This window comes from Argiope bruennichi, chromosome 8, assembly GCF_947563725.1.
Source record: "Argiope bruennichi chromosome 8, qqArgBrue1.1, whole genome shotgun sequence".
Taxonomy (NCBI): Eukaryota; Metazoa; Arthropoda; class Arachnida; order Araneae; family Araneidae; genus Argiope; species Argiope bruennichi.
In genome coordinates this window covers 80,986,661-81,008,073 of record NC_079158.1, presented here as the reverse complement: position 1 = coordinate 81,008,073, position 21,413 = coordinate 80,986,661, and the positions used below count along the sequence as shown (strand labels likewise).

Here is a 21,413-nt window from a genome sequence, read left to right as displayed (position 1 = left end):
AAATAACTACTAAGACTAAAAATTATTCAAGCTCATTTAATTGATTCAATTTCTTTCATTTAACTTTTTTTGGTGAAAAGGCCCAGTTTTTTATATTTCTTATCAAGAGGAATTTATAACTTTCACATTCAGAAATGTTATTGGATTTCAAATTTAACACAATGTGCGAAATGCAAAGTTTTTAGAAACGAATTAGAGAGTAGTGAACGAATGTTTGTGAATGTATAAACTTGTGTGATTATTAAAATATGTTAAGTTCATTAAAAATGACGAAGAAAAAGGTATATATGGTTAAAAAAATCTCAAAATAAATTGCATTATGTATTCAAATTTTCAAAAAAAATTAAATAAATATTTTCAAATAGTCAATATAAAAAAGTATGGCTAAATAAGAAATAACTTCAACTGGTACGATGCTTCATTTTGAATTCTAAGAAAATTTAATCCATTACATATACTGGAATGCAAGTAAGTAGAATTATTATTTCATTCAATTACAGAAAATTCGGGAAATATTTTAATTGTCAATGAGAAAATATTTTTAAATATTAATTTCTAGATTTTGGAAGCATTATAATTTTTTTTTACATTTAATATGATATAACATTTTCGTATTTCAAATGATTTACTACAATCAGTTTGAAATTCCTTTTTGATTATAATAAAAATATTAAAATTCAGAAATGTGATTCTAGAATAATTTTAAAATATAATCTGTTGAGAAATGACACAATTTAAAATGATTAATATCAGTAATTGACAAATATTCTTCAGAAATATAATATAACATGTCATTAAAATTAAGACTGTCGAGCAATATTAATTTTATATATTATAAAATTAATTATCAAAATTATGTTAAAAATATTTAGAAAAAAATTAGCAGAAGAAAAACGAAGTAAAATGCTTCTTTTTTCACTTAAACTTAAATAAGAAAACTCATTAATAATTCTGAGGAATAAAACAATATCCTTATGTGAGTTCTCTACTCAAATTTCTCTTATGTGAATAATGAATTTATAAAACTAAAAAAAATGAAATTAAAACATTTATAAATTTATGCAAAAAATATCGCTGTATTTAAGAAACTAAAAATTAATAAAATTCGTTTCATAATTGAAAGAAAAAGGAAGTTTAGTAATTATTTTATAAATTTCTGAAATATAAGGAAGCAGACGGAATCAGTAAAAAATATAGTTCATAAAAAATTATTGTTTCGAAGTTTTATGGTTAAAAACCATCATTGAATGAATATAACAAAATTTATTTTAATTTGAAAATTTTAATTAAATCGGATTAATGTGACTATAATTTTCACAATTTATGAAAAGAAGAAATGTAGATCCACTGGAGAATTTTGTCATATTTCATAAAGTAATTGATTTTTTTAAACATCAAACCTTGCTCTTAAAATGAATTGTATTATTATCTATTGCTAATTAAAACATGATAATTTAAATGATGTGTTTCTTAAGACAAAATAATAAGTAATTTACATACATATTAATTAAATCTTATATTTGTATTTATAATCCGGATAGTAATTTTTGATACATAATAATTCACCTTAATTTTTATCTTTTTAAGTTATATCGACAATATGAAATCCAATATCAGTTGTTTTATACAAATAAAAAAACACCTTTATTTTATTTATTAAAAAGATCTTTATGCATGGTAAAAAAAGAAAGGTCTCATTTTCTATCCTGTAACACTAGGTAAATGTTTCTTTATCGAATGTGATGAATTTCAATCTAATAGAAATCACTCACTTAATGTGCAACCAACTGGGCATGCCTTGGTTAGAAGCCAACTGGGATACTACAAAACTCCAACCCGAAGACTCCATCAAGATGGCCTCATAGGCCCTGATTAAAATAAAAAGTTATTTTAGAATATTTCCAAGCATTTCGACGCAATTTAAAACACCCCTTAATGAGTTTTCATATTCATTTAATTTATAAAAAAATATATTAATTGCTAATTTCTAAATCCGAAATCTGACTTATTCATAAAGCAAAAAAAAAGCAACTACAAATTTGATATTAAAAGCAAGATGATGCCGAAAAAGTGCTGATTGTTATGGATAGAAAAATCTATAGTAAAATTAATTTATTGAACACAAGAACGATGGTTTTTTTTTTCAAATATATTTCTGAACGTTAACTTTTTTAATATATTTCTGAAAGTTGCATTTAAACCAGTTTGGAAAACAAGATAGGCAAGGTTGTTCTTCTGTTTGAATAACGATTATATGAACATTCTGAAAGAATTTTATATTAAATTATTGGTGAGAAAATAAAAGCTATTGCATTCATAAAATAGTTAATATATGATATTAATTATGAGTATAGTTTTAAAAGAAAAATATTATAACGTTACTGTGTTCTGATGCATCAAGATTTTATGATTAATTTTTTTCTAAAAATGTTATTCTTTTTTTTTTTTTCTAGAAAAAGATTTTAAACGTGGGTAAAAGTGTTTAATCAAAAATTATAGAAGCATATTTGATTCGTTTATTCTTTCATAAATTATGTTTTATGTGCATTTAAATTTAACATGATAATGACTGAACCTCTATTTATTTTAGAAAATATAGTATAATTTCATTTTGTCTCTCAATAAAACAATATTAATAGCTCAATTTTTCACTGATGGAAAATTAACTATTTTCATTTTCTATTATTGAAAATAATAGCAAACAGGAAAAAACAGGGATTAATATCTTCACTGGAATTATGTCTTTAGTACATATCATAAACGTATCATAGTTAAATTTTTCTATTATATTATTTGGAAGCACAAAATAAAGAATGTAATGTGTAGGATATACTATAATTTTTTTCATTTTATTATTTGTACTTCTAATGTAAAAGCAAAGAGGTTTTTTTAAGTTTTAGAGAATTAGCAACAATTATCAAGAAATTACTCCTATTAATAAGTATAAAAACAAAATTTCTTTGAAGCGAACTATATTTAAAATTTTTAATATGTATTTCAATATAAATACTTATGTAACCATTTTAATTTGATCTTTAAATTACATTTTTTACTAAAATAAGATGCAATATAAAATAGCAATTTCATATTTCTGATACTTTATTGTATGTTTTTTTTTGGAATTGTGCTAATACAGTTTAAAATTATACTAGTTACTCTAAATTATCAAAGATTTCTAATCTGAATCAGATTGAAATAGCTGAGAAATAGATATAAAATTTTAAAAACATTTTAAAAGGCTTTCCAACTTTCTATCCCTCTATGAACGTCAATTATTTTTTTTATCTGTTTCTGAGAACTATGTCTATCTGTTATAATACGTAATAAATTATTACATACTATGTTGTATATTAAGTTATTAATGTTGCTATACATATCATTGAAAAAAGTCTTATATTCATTTTATAATCTAAAAAATCTTCATTATATTTTTAAATATTTTATTCCATAATGAGACATTTATTTTAGATGTAATTTTTTTAAAAAAATGTTTGAAGATGTTAGAAGGATATGTTCTTCTACTTTAGCAATTTCCAAATGTTTCCATTGCTATGAAATTTTTTCTAGAATATGTTTTTGTTTAAAATTTCTTTTTCCGAAATTTACTTTCTTTTCTAAACACGTGACTTTGATATTCCTGCTTAAAATGACTTCTATTATGAGAGCGTTTTCGTGGTACTTTTTCAAAGCAGACGTTTTTTTGTAATCAATTTTAAAAAAGCATTAGTATAATAAACATAATTTTGATGAAATGTATTAAAAAATACGGAATATATTCCAACATTTACGAGGTCTAGCATAATTATTTTGACTATTACACATAGGTTAAAATTACAATAGAAATATAGATGGATTTATTTATATGTATGTGGTTTTAAAACTTAATTTATTGCGTGTCTTTATAATTACAATTGTTCTAACATACAGATGAAAAAATAATCCATGTTGCAAGAAACAGAATGTGAGAATGAATTTTAATTTCTTTTTTAAAATTTTATATACATTTTTCGTCTACTTAATTCAAATTCAGATAAGCAATTATGAAAGGTTCAGAAATAAACTTACTCGTAAATAAAAAAAAAGAATAGATAAAAGACTCGATTTTCAAATAATAAATTTCACCCTTCTGAACATATATTATTTTCAAAAAAATCTTTTCAAAAAAAAAAGGACACAAGTTTTATAGACTATTCAAAAAATGCTTCGGTTATCTGTAGGAAAAAATGCATAGACACTGAAGACAAAAAAATATACAAAGAAAGAAATAGCACAATTTTTTCTCAACTCAAAAAATGTTTCGAAATTTAGAATCTAGCCAGAAAAATATATGAAATACGCTGCTAGCTTTCAAAGAAAAAAGAATGTGTAAAGATTTTTTTTCTTGTGTTACTTTCTCATAAGTTTTCATCTCTTCTCTACGAATATGAGAAACGGGATCCTGTAATGAAATGCATTTTCTTTCAAGAAAGTGCTGCCAAGCTTTCCTCAGTATCGATTCTACATAGATTTTTGAGCCGCTTTTGTTTTTACTTGCAAAACAATTTTTTTTAGTATTATTTCTTCTTTTTCCGAGGCATTCGCTTTGTCAAAGAAATCTCAAACCTCTTTTTCTTTTTTGTTTCAATATATATATATATATATATATATATATATATATATATATATATATATATATATATATATATATATATATATATATATATATATATATATATATATATATATAAAGATGCAGGGAAAAAAATCGTTGAATCCGTTTTCGATAAATTTGCAATTTCAATTTCAGTTTTAGAACTCATGAAATATTTTACACTGACACATTTTTTTTTCCATCTGGTTACAGACTAAATTAATTGAAAACAATCAAAAAGTAATTTAATAAATCATTAAAAATAGTTGAATCTAAAAAAACTATCAAATGACATTTTAATGAGTATTACACTGCCAGCACGCTTTTATTCTCCTGTAATAATTAGTATTATATTTCTTTTATTCTCTGAGTTCAAAAGAATGAAGGCGTGATTTTTTTAGCAACTCAGATAAGAATTTGCGGCCATTATGATTATCTATAAATTGTTTTTGATTTAGTTCTCAAAAAAATATTTTACTTTATCTCTTTCTCAACTTATACGAAACATTTGTTTAAAAGCACTTTTTACAGATTATAATTTTTCTTGATTAGTAACACATAAACTCTTTTAAACAATCTTTCTTTTTTTCTATTTTAAACAAACAAATTGTAATTATATTATAAAGTATTAGTTTACTCACTAATCTTTAAATTGAAATTTTACTCTCAAAAGTTTTTTAAAATTTCTTAATTTTAAATTCGTATAATCTTTATCCTTCTTTTTTCCCAATTTTCGATTATAGTAAAATGCAATAGAGCTTTATGGTATAAGTAGTATGTATTTTTTAAAAAATTTTAATGATACTTCATTAGTTAAAGGAAAAATAATATATAAAAAATGTGTTAAAATTTTACTTGTTTTATAAAAATTACTATAAATTGTTAGAAAATATGAGAAATTAAAATAAAATTTAAACTTATTTCAGTTAATTATTCCAAATATCTTCGATAAAAAAAGGGTAATGTAAAAAAGGAAACAAAAACTTAAAAGAATGCGGAAAATTCATTACATAATTCTCTTCTAATTCATAAGCATAATTAATTTGACATGGTAGAAGTATATTATAAAAAAATAATATATCAACAATTTTTGAAATGATTACCGTTTATGAAAAATAAATGTTTTTGTAGTTAATTGTACTATGAAGTGATGAAATTTTACGCCTAGAAATATTTTTGAGAAAACATTTGAAATTTTTCAAACAATCAATATTGAAACATATAAAAAAGTCTTACATAAAATTCTAAATAAAATTTTTATTTGGTATTATAAATGTTAGAATTTGTCTTACTTTTAATTATATATCTTATTGTTTTCTTGCTATATAGTAACTTTTAATAATATTTCGAATTTTGCTGAAGTAGAAACAATCCAATTACTAACAAAGAGAGAACACGGGTTAGAAAACTTTGTTCGAAATGAGATTTAGAATATTGGTAAATATTTTTAGAGAGCTCACTCATTAAAATATTAACGTGTAATAATCTGCGAATAAAAAAAATATCCATCAAACTTTTAGCATATCTCATGTACTAGTAAATTATCATTGTCATTTAGAACCAAATTGGAGTGTCGTTAAAGCACTAGCAGAGTAAAAGGAGACCAGTGTTTATTTCAGATGCATTTTTTAATTATTTCAAATTTGTTACCTTGCAAATTGCTTTAATTAGCATGCGACTAATTTTTTTACGCATGCATAATTATTTGTTGTATTATTGATTGTTCAGATGATTTTTGAATTATAATTTTATTTTTAAACGGCAAAACACTTTTGAGAAAAAAATGAAAAAAAAAAAAAAACTGTGCAACCAGGATTAAACTTTAATTTTCCGAATATGCGCCTTGACGACCACACCGTTCATCACATATCATTTGTGTATAAATTCTGCGAAAGCTCTGAAAGCTAAATTCTAGAAATTGGTTGAATATTGTTCTTTGATAATGAATGAATCAAAAGGTACACTGCTATTATTTTAACTCTCATTCCGAATTCTATTTGCTAACCTACACCTCCCCTATCATTCTGTATTCTAGATAAAAGAAGAAAAAATGAATATTATACTTTGTTTTCCTTCTGCCATGTTTGTGCGAAAAGACTTATATTTTCATTTTTTTTTTAAATCACCGTATTTTTCAGTTTTAACTAACTACTGTATTATTGTATGTTATAGTATTACTAATAGAATTGTGCAAAATGTATCATGATATATTAATCCAATTATAATTGAAAAACGAATTCGTACTGGTACACGAAATGTGCACGAGTTAGAATGTACAACCGTCAAAATTATTGCAATCGTTCGTTTCATTCTGCTTTTGAAATTTATATTGTTACATATAATATAATATGCGTTTTTAATTATTATAAATATTTGCTAATGCAATTAAAATTAAATATTTCTTCAGGTTTTAATAGCATAAAAGTCCATACTTGAATCTATATTCTTAAAAAATAGGCTACGTCTTTTTGATAAAATTGTTTCACTGGTATCACAATGACATAACAAAAATGATTAATAAAAATTATTTAAGGAGAAAAAAGGGAATGCTACATGTGAAATAAATCCTATACTGATAATTTATCATTTCATAACCTCACATTCACACCTCACACATCATTCACTATTAGAAAAATTGTTATTTTGATAGTGGAATATGAATTTTCAATGTAGAGATAATAATGACTATTTTAACAGTTTATACAGTAAAACTCTAATCAGAAACCGGATATCTTTCAGATTATAGAGTGACCTGTATGATCATTATAGAGTGATCATTTTTCAGTATTCATATATATACATATTAAGTTTGTTCAAGAGGGAAAAAATATCCTTGGCAATAATCTATCCATTTTTATTTTAGAGCAAAATTGTAAAGTACTCGGATACTATCGGATAACAAAAAAAGTAATATGTAATTTTCCTAAAAACCAAATCATCCAACACATTAATGCTAATAATATGTAGGAGCTTTGAAGTGTCCCAGAAGTTTCAACATATACACATATTTGCAACAATTTTGGCATTCTGTTTGAAAACTTACATGAATAATTTAATATGCATATTGATTAAAGCACATAAATATTGAATGAATAGACAGTGTTCAAAGTTTTGAATAGTTAATTCAATAGCAATTATTTCCTAGTAATTAAATAAAACTACAGAAATTATCTGAATCAACATCTTCAACCCTCGATAAAGTTCTATCATTTGCAACAGAGCACTCATTCCAATAGATATAACAAACTTGAGCATTTATAAAGAATTTTTTACATTTATAACATATCAGAACAGTAAATAAATCGATTATGTAATTGTAGTATTGTTTGTAAAGAATTATTTACATTTATCACACAGTAGCATAGTAAATTAATCGGTTATGCAATTGTAGTATTGCCGTCGAGAAGTGATAAAATATATTTGTTCTTGAAATAACACAGTAAATAGAACATTCCAAACATACAATTCAGTTCATATAAAGATATAGACTGTGTAATTAATAATTTGGCGACCAATTATTTCTTTGTTCAACACATTTCTGTTTTGTTCCAAATGTTGTTTAAAATAAGGGGAAAACTATTTTCCACAAGAATAATAAAAGGTTTAAGAGAGTATCCATATTATTTAGGCACCTTTTAAAAGCCAAACCGCAAAATTGGCAGTAATTTTCTTAGTCAAGGAAATAAAGCACTTAATATCACCACAAAATACGACCTCCTGACACCAACCATCTTATTAAAGCGCGTAATATCGTTGAATTCTGTGGTGTCCTCGAAATTTCCGCACAGATGAAGCCTAACATCTCTGGCTTTCTGTTTGAAAACTTTAGTGTATAATTTGTCTATATAATTACCCCACTGAGTCGTCACTCTCTGACTGAAGCGAAATATTTCGATTTCTGTCTCAAATTGTCGATAGGGATAATGCAATTTCAACCCTCCCGCAGCCAAACATTCATCCTTCACCCCTTCCTTCTCTGCAGACTCTTCTAGCATTTCGATAGCTAAGCCTAAAGGGAAAGTTCCTACTCAATTATACTAAGAGCTATGTATAACACAGGGCTTATACCTTAATTTGAAACAAGTGCCCATCGTAATGCTGCGTTATTAGGCCCGCAAATTAATACACAGTATCTTCCGATGCTTGTTAATTTGCTTTGAGTCCGAATTGCCGTTGCCTTAAATAGAAACCTTCGACGTTTAAATTTTATCTCTAGAATCAAATAGCAACGACAGAGCGTTAATTATGGACAAGCGAAGAGATAGTCTTGTCATTTTTCTGAAAGATGAAACGAATTTTAAATCGGCTCCTCTTTTTTTGTTGTTGTTGTCGTTGTTGCACAACCTATGCGCCGTCGTTAAAATTACTTTCTCTGATATTTTGCTTATTTTGTGTTTCATTTTGGAAAATCAAACTTTAAATGGGGTGCGTCGAGATTGCGAAGCGATAAGGCTATTTTAAATGAGACGCTATTTTTCAAATATATTTTTATTATTATTTTTTCTTTTCATGTCGGCGCAAACTATGCGATAAGAGGAAAAATACTGAATTTTTTTGATAACATATTTATTTTTTAAGAGAAATTATGGAATTATTTTAACATTTATCTTTTAAATTATAAATATAATTAGTAAATATTTATAATATAATTTATTGAAATACTGATTTTTTAATAACATATTTGTTTTCTGAGAGAAATTATGGGATTTTTTAAAACATTTATCTTTTAAATTTTAAATATAATTAGTAGCTTTAAAATATTTATAATATAATTTATTAAAATATTGAATTTTTTTATAACATATTTGTTTTCTGAGATAAAGTATGATCTTTTTTTAACATTTATCTTCTAAATTACAAATATAATTAGTAGCTTTAAAATATTTATAATATAATTTATTATTGATATAAGCATGGAAATTATGTAAATAAATTTGAATCAATGAAATATATTTCTTTTATAATGATCTTTTAAATAAATTATTTCTTTAATATTTAAATGCATTATATATTAAATTCTTATATTGCGTGATCTCTCTTAAAATAGTACAAAATCAATACAAAACCTAAACCTAACTATAGTAATATAATTAAGATATGAATTTGGCTGAGTATTTGTATTTTGAACAAAATGAAATTTTTTTCAAATGTAATAATGCTTATTTTCTGTTGAATATTTGAAAGTACAGTGCTTGAAGATTATCTCTGAATAGTTATTACCACATCATTTTATGCATATCCCTACTTTTCAGTAGCGATTCGAAATATACATTTATAGCAGAATAATATTTCTTTTTACATTAAGACATTACATTTTTTTACAAAAGAACATTACAAAAATGCATGCAACGTATTTCATTTGAGTATTTCAGAGGAGGAATTAAACAATTCCATTAATTCATTAATGTTTACAGATATCATGCTGAACTAACCGTCATAAATTATTTAAAATTAGAGGTAGCGTTATATATCAAATATACTATATATATATATATATATATATATATATATATATATATATATATATATATATATATATATCATTTATTATCTCAGAGGGAAAAAAATTCCACAAAACTATCGAACTCATGTTCAATAGTTTTGAGGAAAGATTGGCATGTAAAAATGTACAAAGAGAAAAAGTTTAAATAATCATTAAATTTCTATGAATAACATAGAAGAATGTGTGTGTGTGTTTCTCCTCTATATGCCTGCTTATTTCAGCTAGACAACTGAATCTGTCCCATATATACAAGAATAATAATAATGAGCCCTTCTGGTAAAGGTTTTATATTTAATTAGGATTTTAATTGATTAAAAGTCAAGCGAGAGTTTCCACTTGATAATTTCTATAAATATTACTGGATTAGATTCCATTTTATAAATTAAAAATACTGTGTTATTTTCATAATTGTGATATTTTTTATTTAACATTTCTTGCATTTATTTTTTAGAATTTTATTTTTTTTAAATTTATAACAATGCCTTTTATTAATGCAATGAAATGTATATATTTTACACTATTTCATCAAATATTTATAATTGTGATTATATTCCATTGCTGAAAGCCACGAAAAAATAATTATATTTAAATTCTCTACAGTTTATATACTAAATTAGAAAGTGAAGTTCCAGTACAGAGAAAGACAACATGCAAACTGGAAGATGGATAACCCTAGCATTTAGGTTTTTCTATCCATGTAATGTCAATCGATTCAAATCCGTTAAGGATATTCATGTACCAGATAAGCATCAAATGTGTAAGGTTATTAAAAATGTTTTAATATCTAATCTTAATTATCTAATCTAATCTTAATCTTAATTTGATATTTAAAAATAATTTATGGATTATTGAAAGAAACATGAATTGAAAAGATTGAATTGAAATAAAATACAATCAGTATTTGCCATGGAAAAATTAGTTGCCAAAAGCTGAACCTAAACGCTATTTATCTTCATGTAAACACGGTTATAAAAGTACTTTTAAAAACCATATAAATTGCATGTATGTTCTATTATTAATAGTAATTAAAAAAGATTATTCGCCTTAATTTTTTATGAAAATTTATGATGATATGTATTAGAATAAGAAAATATTTTTTTTTATTCACTAAAATATTGGAAATATTCCATAGATGCCACTTTCATCTGTTATGTTCTTATTTAGCATATCCTTCATTGTTTTTTCATATTATTAACACTTTCTTTTGAGAAATTAAATTTATGCGATATATGCTAAATCATTATTAATTACTGCGTTATTACAAGTAGAAACAGTTACTTAAATTCGAGAAATAGATACGTTATCTGATAATTAATGTTTAGAGAAGAAAGAAAATTTCTAAAGGAAATTTAATGAATAAGCTAATGACTTCATATACATCTTACATATACTGGTCTTTTATGAACTTAATGTCTAAGAGAGCGAAATAAGAGGCTTCCTCTGTAATTTATAATCTGAAATTTCGTAATGCAAATAGAGGGGGAAATTCAAACATCATAGATCCTTCACAGTGTAACATGTATTTATTGTTTGCTGTCTACGAATACAAAGCAGTAAATACCTATAATTTATATTATCAAAGAATTTGGAACCTTTGCAATCACTTTCTATTGTTTGGAATTGTAATTTTTTTTTTCAAATCATTCATGAGCTTTGTAGTAAGAATTAAGGCACAAATAATTCTGTTGATAAAGTTACAAAGCTTGTAACTAAAAGCATACTTACCTCATTTCTCCTTTTATTTTCGATCTCCTTTTGTGCATATTAACTTACATTTAAACGTTTAATTATATTTTATCATTAATTTACACATAAGAGAATAAAAATCATTGGAAATATAGAAAGTATTAAAGGAAGGAAGTATTTAAAAAGATAAAAAGTATAATGAGGCTTATTGCTTTCTCATTAAAGTTATGGAGAATGATAGAATCATTTGTGCATTAGATAAAAGCAAAATTTTCCTGCAGATAGTGCACTCAATAATAATTAAAAAAAAACATTACATGAAATGAATAATTTAAATGAAATGTTTATTCTTTTATTTGTAAATTATTATTGCTTCTCAATATCATAACTAGAATCTATTTATTGATTAAAATCTGAACATTTAAAAAAAATCTGGTTTGCAAAAAAAGTCACCCACAAAAGATATTTTCTTATGAATAAACAATATACTTTATACATAAATTGTTGTTATTTTTTATATAAGTCTACAGATAAAAAGGCTTTGTTTCGTTTCTTTCTTGTAAGAAATATAACAAATCTTTCTTTATCTAGATATTTGATTACTTAAGATTTTTATGCAGTCATATAAGAATTATTTGTAAAATATTTCAATGAAGATTATAAAATGTAATGAATGTAAGGTAAATTTTGTTTATTCTTTGCAGAGTCAAATTCCGTTACGGATTTACATCATGCTTTTAGATTACTTATATTATAAATAAAAAAAAAGAATTATGAAAATACCTATCAAAAATTTTCATTAATTAATTTTTTAATGTTTTAAATGCACATTTAACCCTTTGCGGTCGTATTAAATTTAAACATAACTGCCGTGCTGGTAGGAATTAATTTCCGTTGAGCGAGCAGTAATACATAGTATGCAAGATTATGAAGTAAAAACACAATTTACTCATTCCCGTCCTTTTTGTAAATTTCGATATTGTAAACACAATAGTGTTTTTATGCAATGCTTTATTGTAAAAATTATAGTTTGTAATTCGAAATTGTGTGGTATCTTTCAAAACAGTCTCCATTGTGAAGTCCTGGTTTTCGATCACAAGTGTCGCCACAATAATTCGTTTGGTGCCAATAATTCCACCCTTGATTTTTCATGGCGAGTCACAGGTGGCTCTATTAATATTAGGTTTCATTATCACGAATTGATAGAAGCACCGTATAGGTTCGTGAATAAGTTGCTATGCCCTTTCTGTTCTTTCATAGACAGTGTAAATTGATATATCCTAAATGGAGATTAAGATATGACGAATACAGTATAAGTTTAGTATATTTATTTGCTGGGGTGGCTGAGAGCAGACATAGGACCGAGACGGTAAAAATGCTTTGGTGGCTGAGAGTAGACATACGACCGCAAAGGGTAAAACAATTCTAACAATTAATATAGTATATTATGATTTTAAAAAAAAACATACATAAAAACTATCTGCAGCACTGCAATTATATATAAATGTTCGGTAAAGGATCCAGATTTAAAAAAAAAAAACTAGAAAGGGAAGTTGTAAGTTTTTCATAAGTTTTAAAAATAAATTAAAGGGTAGAAGTATAAACTGTGTTGCAAAATCTATATAATCCATAATTATATTTTTTTGTTTCAGAATACAAAATTCTTTATGATGCTAATGATAATCCGTGAGAAAAATATAAATACCTGTAATTATATATTAAATCGATGCTGGCAACTTATTTTTTCTTTTCTTTTTCTTAACACGGAATCGTGTGTCTTTCTTTTTGAGGGTCACCTGAGTCATTAGGAGTAATGACACATCCCACGCGGTTTTCTTAGCGTTAAGCAACTCATTAGCTTGAATCTCTTTGCAGAACAAGCAAGAGCATAGATGGTACTCTTGGGTATTTAGGGGTATCCATGACAGGGCCTCTATCGAATTGGACTTAATGAAGATGATGATGAGAATGGCGAGGCTCCAAAATGGCCTTTGTGAGCACCGACGTTAACTTTTTCAGATTTATGCGCAAAAGGTTTCTTGTAATTCCGTACATAGAAAATTCAAATTGAATGAGATATTTCCTGAAATATTGATTGTTAATAAATTTTAAAATCGGTGTTAACTTTATTTGATAAAATGTCTTTAGCATATTAAAAAAATGTATGATTGAAGAATTTTATATATTAATTATGAATCTGCATTAGGAAAAGATAAATTATTACGTAATTTTAAATCTTCTAGCATTGATTTTCTTAATAATTTATGGTAAAGTGTTTTTTGGGGCGGGGGGAGGGAATAATAACATAGAACGGATCAATCACAATAATACATGATGGCACTATGAAATTATTGATAGAAATAGATAAAGAAAAATAAATATTGAGATTAAATAATATAATTTTTTCTTTATATTACATTATCATTTTCCTAATTCAAAAAAAGTAAAAAAAAAAAATTAAATAAAGGAATAGTTATAATATACTTTATTACATCATATTATTTATTATAGCGTTATACATTTATACGAAAAGTTAAAAGTTTATGCTAAACAAAACCAAAAATAACACTAAGTTTTAATATAATCAAGTACTTCGCTTCATTTGAGATTCCATGAAGGTTGTTGGCAAAGTATTTCGCTTTGATTTGTGTTCAGATTAAGTGAATGATCTCCGTATCCAAATTATTAATTTACCGGAGAAATAAAGTTGTGTCCAGAATGCCCGTTTACTAGTCTTGATTTTATGATTCACTAAAATTAAAGATGATTCTATAATAATTTAGTGAATTTTTATAGAATCATCATTTAGTGAGCAAGCCCGTTTACTAGTCTTGATTTTATGATTCACTAAAATTAAAGATGATTCTATAATAATTTAGTGAATTGTTAACATTAAAACCGAGTATCACTTGTATAGTATGAATATTAAGAGGAATATGCGACGATTTAGGCGTTTTACTTATTACCTGGCCATGTTCCTAATCAATTCTTAACAATTCTGAACACAGGTTACTTCCGTGGAACACTTAGAACAGGTTGGTGCACTCTATATACCATCCTATTTCTTCACACTGTACACTTATTTAAGTAAACATCTTATTTTTTTAATGATATAATAGGATAATTACGTTAATGATTCATAGTAAAATAACACTGCTACCTTCTTAAAATTGTAAAAAAGTAATACTCAGAAAAGAAGGCGATATATTTATGCAGGTATGATAGAAGTTCACACTTTTAATGAAATAGTTTTCAAACTTAATGTATTATCAAAATTGAAAATCAAAATGTATAAATTTTTTTTTTGATGAATGATATCAATTTACATATTTTTTATTCAATTTTTATTGCTTTTCATCTATGTTTCATCGAATATTTTACATTATATTTCATGATACTAATAAGAGTTTATGCAGAAATTGTATCTACTAAGAACAAGTGATTGCGATGTAATTGTTTTCAACTCTACCTTAATCAATGCAACAGTCTTTCTTTCACATTCCGTTTCTTGGGAATTTTCATAAAAATGTAGCAATTTCTAAATGCTATTTGCGTTACCAGGATAAATATTTTCATGTGCAGTTGTTATATTTATACATGTATTGTTAAAACTCACATTTGAATGGAATAACCTTTCTTTCAAAAAAATTACTCTATGAGCTGAAGTTAAAATTGTTTCTTTCAAATCAGCAAGTTTGGTGAAATTATGACACCAATATTCATATTCAAGATATTGCTATTTGACATATACATATAGACAATTCTTCATCAGTCAGATAAGAATCTATACCAAGACCTCACGAAATTTTCGCAGGTCTATGATATCAAATTCTACTTTAGTCCATATTATTGTCATATTTCTGAGTCAGTACGTCCATTTTCTGTGGCAATAGTCAATGATCAAGAATATAATATACACATGTTTCTGTGAGATATGTAAGGAAAAAAAAATTAACAGATCACTTTCGCCAGATTAATCTCAAAAATATTCAAATCTATAGCTTTATTAAAAAAGAAACGGCCCCTTAAACAGTTAATTCTACTAAATTAACTATATTTAGAGATATAACTTTGGGATGTCCCATGATAGTCAGGTTGGTGTACGAAATGAGTCACACTGAATTTCATGTAAATTTAATAAATAAAATATTCTTATTTTCTTCATTTTCTACTTGGATATCATATATTAATAATGCTTTTATAAAATAAAGCATTACTTTTAAATTTCCTTTATTATTATTTTTTTCATTATAATGGAATATATATTTTTCATATTAAAACATATAAAAATTAAGAAATTATTTAATCTTTAAAAAAATGTCTCTATGTATTCCAAATTAGATTATAAATGCAAATGATGTGAGTAAAATAATAATTTTGTTTCTATTACAGCAGAAAATTAAAATGCAGTATATCGCTTCAGTAAATATTTAAACACTATTTATAAACCATGGTAGTTAAATATTACTAAACCGATGATATCATATCTGCAATTTATTCACTTAAATGAATGTTTTGTATCTTCAAGATATCAAATGTTGTTATCTTTTGTTTTGTAATAAAGAACAGTAATTAGAAACTGGTGAGTTTAATATTTTTAAGAAATTAAACACTATCTCGAAAGAAATGAACCTTCGAATTTGTCGCTAAGTATCCTTGACTTTTAGAAATCACAAAAGACGAAATAATGATGACTTCACATTTGCTTTCAATCTTCCATTTTGAGAAACAATACATATCATTAAATCTCTCATATATTTGCTAAGGTTGTAAATGAAGAATATAACAATAAGCTCCTGAAAGTAAAAGGATTGTTTGTATGCAAATTAAACTCTGGAGATGTCGCTCCTGTTCACATAAGTCAAATTTATTAGAAAATATGGAAGGAAAATATAAGCTGAAGGTGAGACGCAGATAAAATATTTTTATCGCTTTCTGGAGTATGGTGAAATAATCGGTCCAGTAAGAAAAACCAATTAATTCTGCAACAATTAATTTTTCTGTGATTGTTATTTTTATATTAAAGAATATACAAAATCTTTTATCGGATCTCACAGTTATCTTATAACAGTGCGGTTTAATTTTTGTGGAATTTGATTAAAGTCAAACAGTCCGAGAATAAAAACTATCTTGTAGTTGATTAAAATCAAACAATGCGATATTAACAGAGTGCACGCAAAATTACTGTCTTGGAAAAATTATTTTTAGGAATGATAATTTTAATTAGTTGCTCGAAAGAACGAATTATCTAGCAACATTTTAGTACCGCTTTTTTAATCTTCAAGTAAATAATCGCAGCTTTTAATTATTGAAGTGTTGTTTTTTTTTGCCTTCTTTTTTTTATGATTTTTCTGGAAAAAAAATCAGTGTTTAAATAAAATAATATGGCTTGTCGTTATGACACTGTTTAATAATAATGTTCGACTTATTTTCAGTAAACAGTAAAGGAAGGTACCAAAAGCTTATTATAAGGGATTTCTAGGCATAGAAATCTGTTTTAATAAACTTTAACATCATTAGCTCGTTAGAGAATTTCCCAATTTAATGAATGCTCGTCATTACCATAACATAAATGATTCTATGACGACCTAATACATGAAGTGCCTTTTGAGGAAACATAGTAATAGCCTATTTAACAGCTACAATACAGATATTGTGTATTACAGTAATATAGGTGGAAAGGATGAAAAAATCTGTAAATACGGATTAGTTCCTTATATAAATAAATACCAATTTTAATTTACTTGAGTAATGGGGTAATAAATAACTTTTTGGCAAAAATAATGTAATAAAGAGTGCAATTTATATATACAAATCGTTAAAAGTAATGCACACATATAAAAAAATTAAATTAGATAAAGATATTACACAGATAATAGTTTAATTTTTAATATATATAAAATATTTAAATCTGATAATTTCCCCAGATCACCCAACATAAATTATTTCGAGTAAAATTTTGGCATCAAAATTTTCTTCATCCAGGTTTCTTTATGGAATATTTAGCATCAAGATTTGGAAACCTTTTTCAAGTTAGAAATTTTCTGTCATATTTGCGATTGTTACTTGTTTTTTGAACTAGTGCCTAGATGTTTTCTCACTCATTTTTTTATAAACTCATCGATTATCAGCATCCTATAGGTTCATAAATAATATTACTAAAATTTTCAATGGTGAATGTGGTCTAGTGGTAAAGTGTTGGCTCCAGGGTCAGAGAAAATCGAAGTGTAAACAACTTTTCACTACATTAATGTGTAGGCGGGACAGGTGGACACTGAATTTGACATAGTAAACCAAACATCATATCTTAATGCAGTGTTTAAATTTGGAAAATGAGTGATAGCTCAGCTATCATCCTTAAAATTGCAAGTTTTGTCTCAAAATATCTAGTTTTGTTCTTTGTTATTAATATGACAAAATTGTGATATTAATAACCTTAAACATAATTCTCTGGTTTATCTAAATTAGAATTTACGATATGTTCAGTCAGGTCAAACTGACAACTTTTCCTATTTCAATAAAAATGACTTAACCAGTTACTAGCATTCCTTATGTCACATTTTCAAAAAAGAAATAAAAAAGAATTTATATATTTATTTATATTATTTGGATTTATTTAAACTTCTCAACTGTATCAAGTTCTAAAATGGAAATATTTGAAGCACCACGGTAGAATAAGAAATTATTTTATATCTGGGTGTAGAAAAGCTGTAAAAAGATGTACCACTTATGTAATTTTAAGAAAATAATATTTTATATAATCGTTAATGTTCTTATGAGCATATATTCAATAATAATGCGAATTAATTTTAGATTAAGAATTCTTATTTCAGTTATCAAAGAGGGAAAGACCTTTTCTTTTATCAATTTGCAGCATATAATTGAAAAGTAATTTTAAAATTCTTGAACAAAGGAAAATGGTATAAAAAATTGTTTCAGAATATTTCTAGAACAATCCACTGCTCAATGATATTGACGAGATAACAGAAAGAAGTCCCCTACTGCACATTCTCTTCAGTAAATCTTTGTTTTAAAGTAATTGAAGTTATACATATTAATATATTTTAAAATCCAGTATAAAAGCAATTTATCAGCATAGGTGAGAGTCATTTGTTCTAAACTTTTCACCCAATGTAAATTCTTTTTTCCGCAAATATAGCAATTCCGCTCCTAATTTTATTCAGATATATTGATTTTGTCCATATAGAAGTTGTGTTTTTAATTTCGCCCATAAATTATTTTTGTCTACATTTCAATTTTATTTACATTTGGGGTTTCCAGATTAATCACACTATTCACATGCTATTCAGTTTCCTTCCCAATCATTTCTAGCAAACACTTTGATTAATTTGGAATAATTGTAAGCAACAAGAGGCGCATAAGTGAAAAAACTGCACAGTACCGTGCAAATTGGGACGAGTTTCATTTATCCTCCTCCTCCAAAACTCCTCCTTTCACGGAGATATCATGTTTAAAACCAGTTTAATTTATACATTGCTTCGACAAGAGATTGGTCTTGACTAGTCTAAACTATGACCACAAAACCTATGCATCATTTTCTCGTCAGCTGCATTTCAGCTGCCATTAGAAGTGGTCAATGGTGTGAGTTGGCTGGTTCTCGCATATATTAAAAAATAAATATCACTCCTATGGAAACGGTTGGTCAACTAAAATCTATAGCTGAAATGACTGAAGTAGCAGTTGTAGTTGAAAAGTCCATTATTTTCAGGTTTATTGAACAATAAAATAAGTTTCAGATACTTTTTCCAAAACGAACGTTTAAGTGAGAACTCAAACGCAAGACAATACCTCTGACAGACAAAATTTGTCAGAGAATTTTTTATACGAAAAATATAAATTCAGTCTCTCCTTGCATTGGTAGATCTTAAGAGATAATTTTTGGCTACTAGTGAGAGAAAATGCGATACTGAAAGAACTCTAATTGAAATAGGAGGAAACGCGCAAGAATACCAATCCGAAAAGAGAATGAACATACAACAAACATTCTATTTTCATTCAAACTTGTAATGAAGATGGAATATAAATATTGAATCCAGAAATATTCATCAGGGAATACCACAGATTAGAATAAGGTTACTGTTAATGACGAAACTTTTTTTTTGTGTGTGACAAATAAAGGCACCGATTAACATTTGTCAAATGGAGGTTTGAAGAATCCATCTGGGAACACTATGTTAATCAAGCGGTTTAAAACATTCAAAAGTAAATATTTTGATTTTACTTGGCATTTGGAGGGCCTGGAAGCGTAGAACCAATTAATGCAATGAGGAACAAAAAAATTTCAAAACTAGAGGATAAAATTATGAATTAATACAAATGTTTATTAGCATTGCTAGAGTGCCTCAACAAAAACTTGTTGTATGCTTTTATTCTCAATTGGTAAAAATTAGTTTTCAAAATAAGGAATTAACAGATTTAAATTGGCCTCATCATTCTGTAGGTGTAAAGCTTAGCGAAATTTGTTGTTTATTATGAAAAAATATGTTAATAAGATAGACTACTCAGACAAGATAAACATAATACAGAATAGCGTAAACATTTTGTTTTGCAATTATGACTGCAAAATACATCATCTAAATTAGTAGGATCCATATCGAAAGGTATGCACGATGCCATTATAAATAGAGGGATAATGTCTAATAAGTTTCAATGTCTTACATGTAAGTCAAATTATACTCATTAAACAACACATTCGATTTTTTTTCTACAAAAAAAAGTATGTACAGATTAATTTGCAAAGCGAAGGTTAAAGCTTTGTCACTGCTTGAAAGAAAAGAAAATAAACAAATTTTCTCCATTGATTTGCTCTTAGTTTTTATGCCCTTTTTTTTACGTACAATAGAAGTACGTGAGAAGAATTCTGAATTAATTTCTTTTTGGGGGGGGATTTTACATCAAGTGAAAATTTTGGAGTAAATTACATATTTATAATTCAAATATTTTACTTTATGTGATTTCTAAAATTTATCATGGACTTTGATTCCTCCTGTAATATCAAACAAATTGAAAATGAACTTTCATCAGTTTTAGTGACCTCAATAGAAAATAAATAGCAGACCACTGAAAAGAATAGGGATCTTTTGTAATTTCTTTTTTTATCTAAACATATATCGACTTACTATGAACAATCTTTACTAATGATGTGATTTTTCTTCGAATAATTAAATGTAGCATTATAGTAAGGATAATTTTTTGACAACATCACAGCATGATTTTTGAGCTATTTTTTCTAACAGCATTATAATCTTTAATATGGTATTATGATAAATTCATATATGCTTAATCGATGTTCCATCATTGAAGTGACATAAGGTCTACTTTAAAACGAATTTTAATTTTTCTTTAAGCAATAAAAATTTTATTTGGATCGTTGTCTTCATAGGAGTTAAAGTATATCAGGAAATATTAAAGCTAATATTATTCATAGAATCCATTCTGGAATTCTCAACCTTCAAATATATAGGAAAATATATCAACAATTTAGATATATGCTACAGCTTATCTTAATAATCCACAATAGTTTTCTATTAGAACATTTACTAGTTTTCATGTTCCACATAAGCTTCAATTTTC

The 21,413-nt window shown here is 25.8% G+C and overlaps 1 protein-coding gene across 5 annotated transcripts in view; it reads right to left on the bottom strand.

The window, feature by feature from the left end:
* Positions 1 to 21,413, bottom strand: part of LOC129981957 (cell adhesion molecule Dscam2-like) — a 545,016-nt gene that overhangs the window by 18,473 nt on the left and 505,130 nt on the right. For 3 of the 5 annotated variants that reach the window (XM_056093028.1, XM_056093029.1, XM_056093031.1), the window contains one exon: positions 1,773 to 1,868. The exons of the other annotated variants lie outside the window; for them this stretch is intronic. In XM_056093028.1, coding sequence (XP_055949003.1) covers positions 1,773 to 1,868 — 96 coding nt within the window. The remainder of the gene's footprint in view (positions 1 to 1,772; positions 1,869 to 21,413) is intronic. 5 annotated transcript variants of the gene reach the window in all.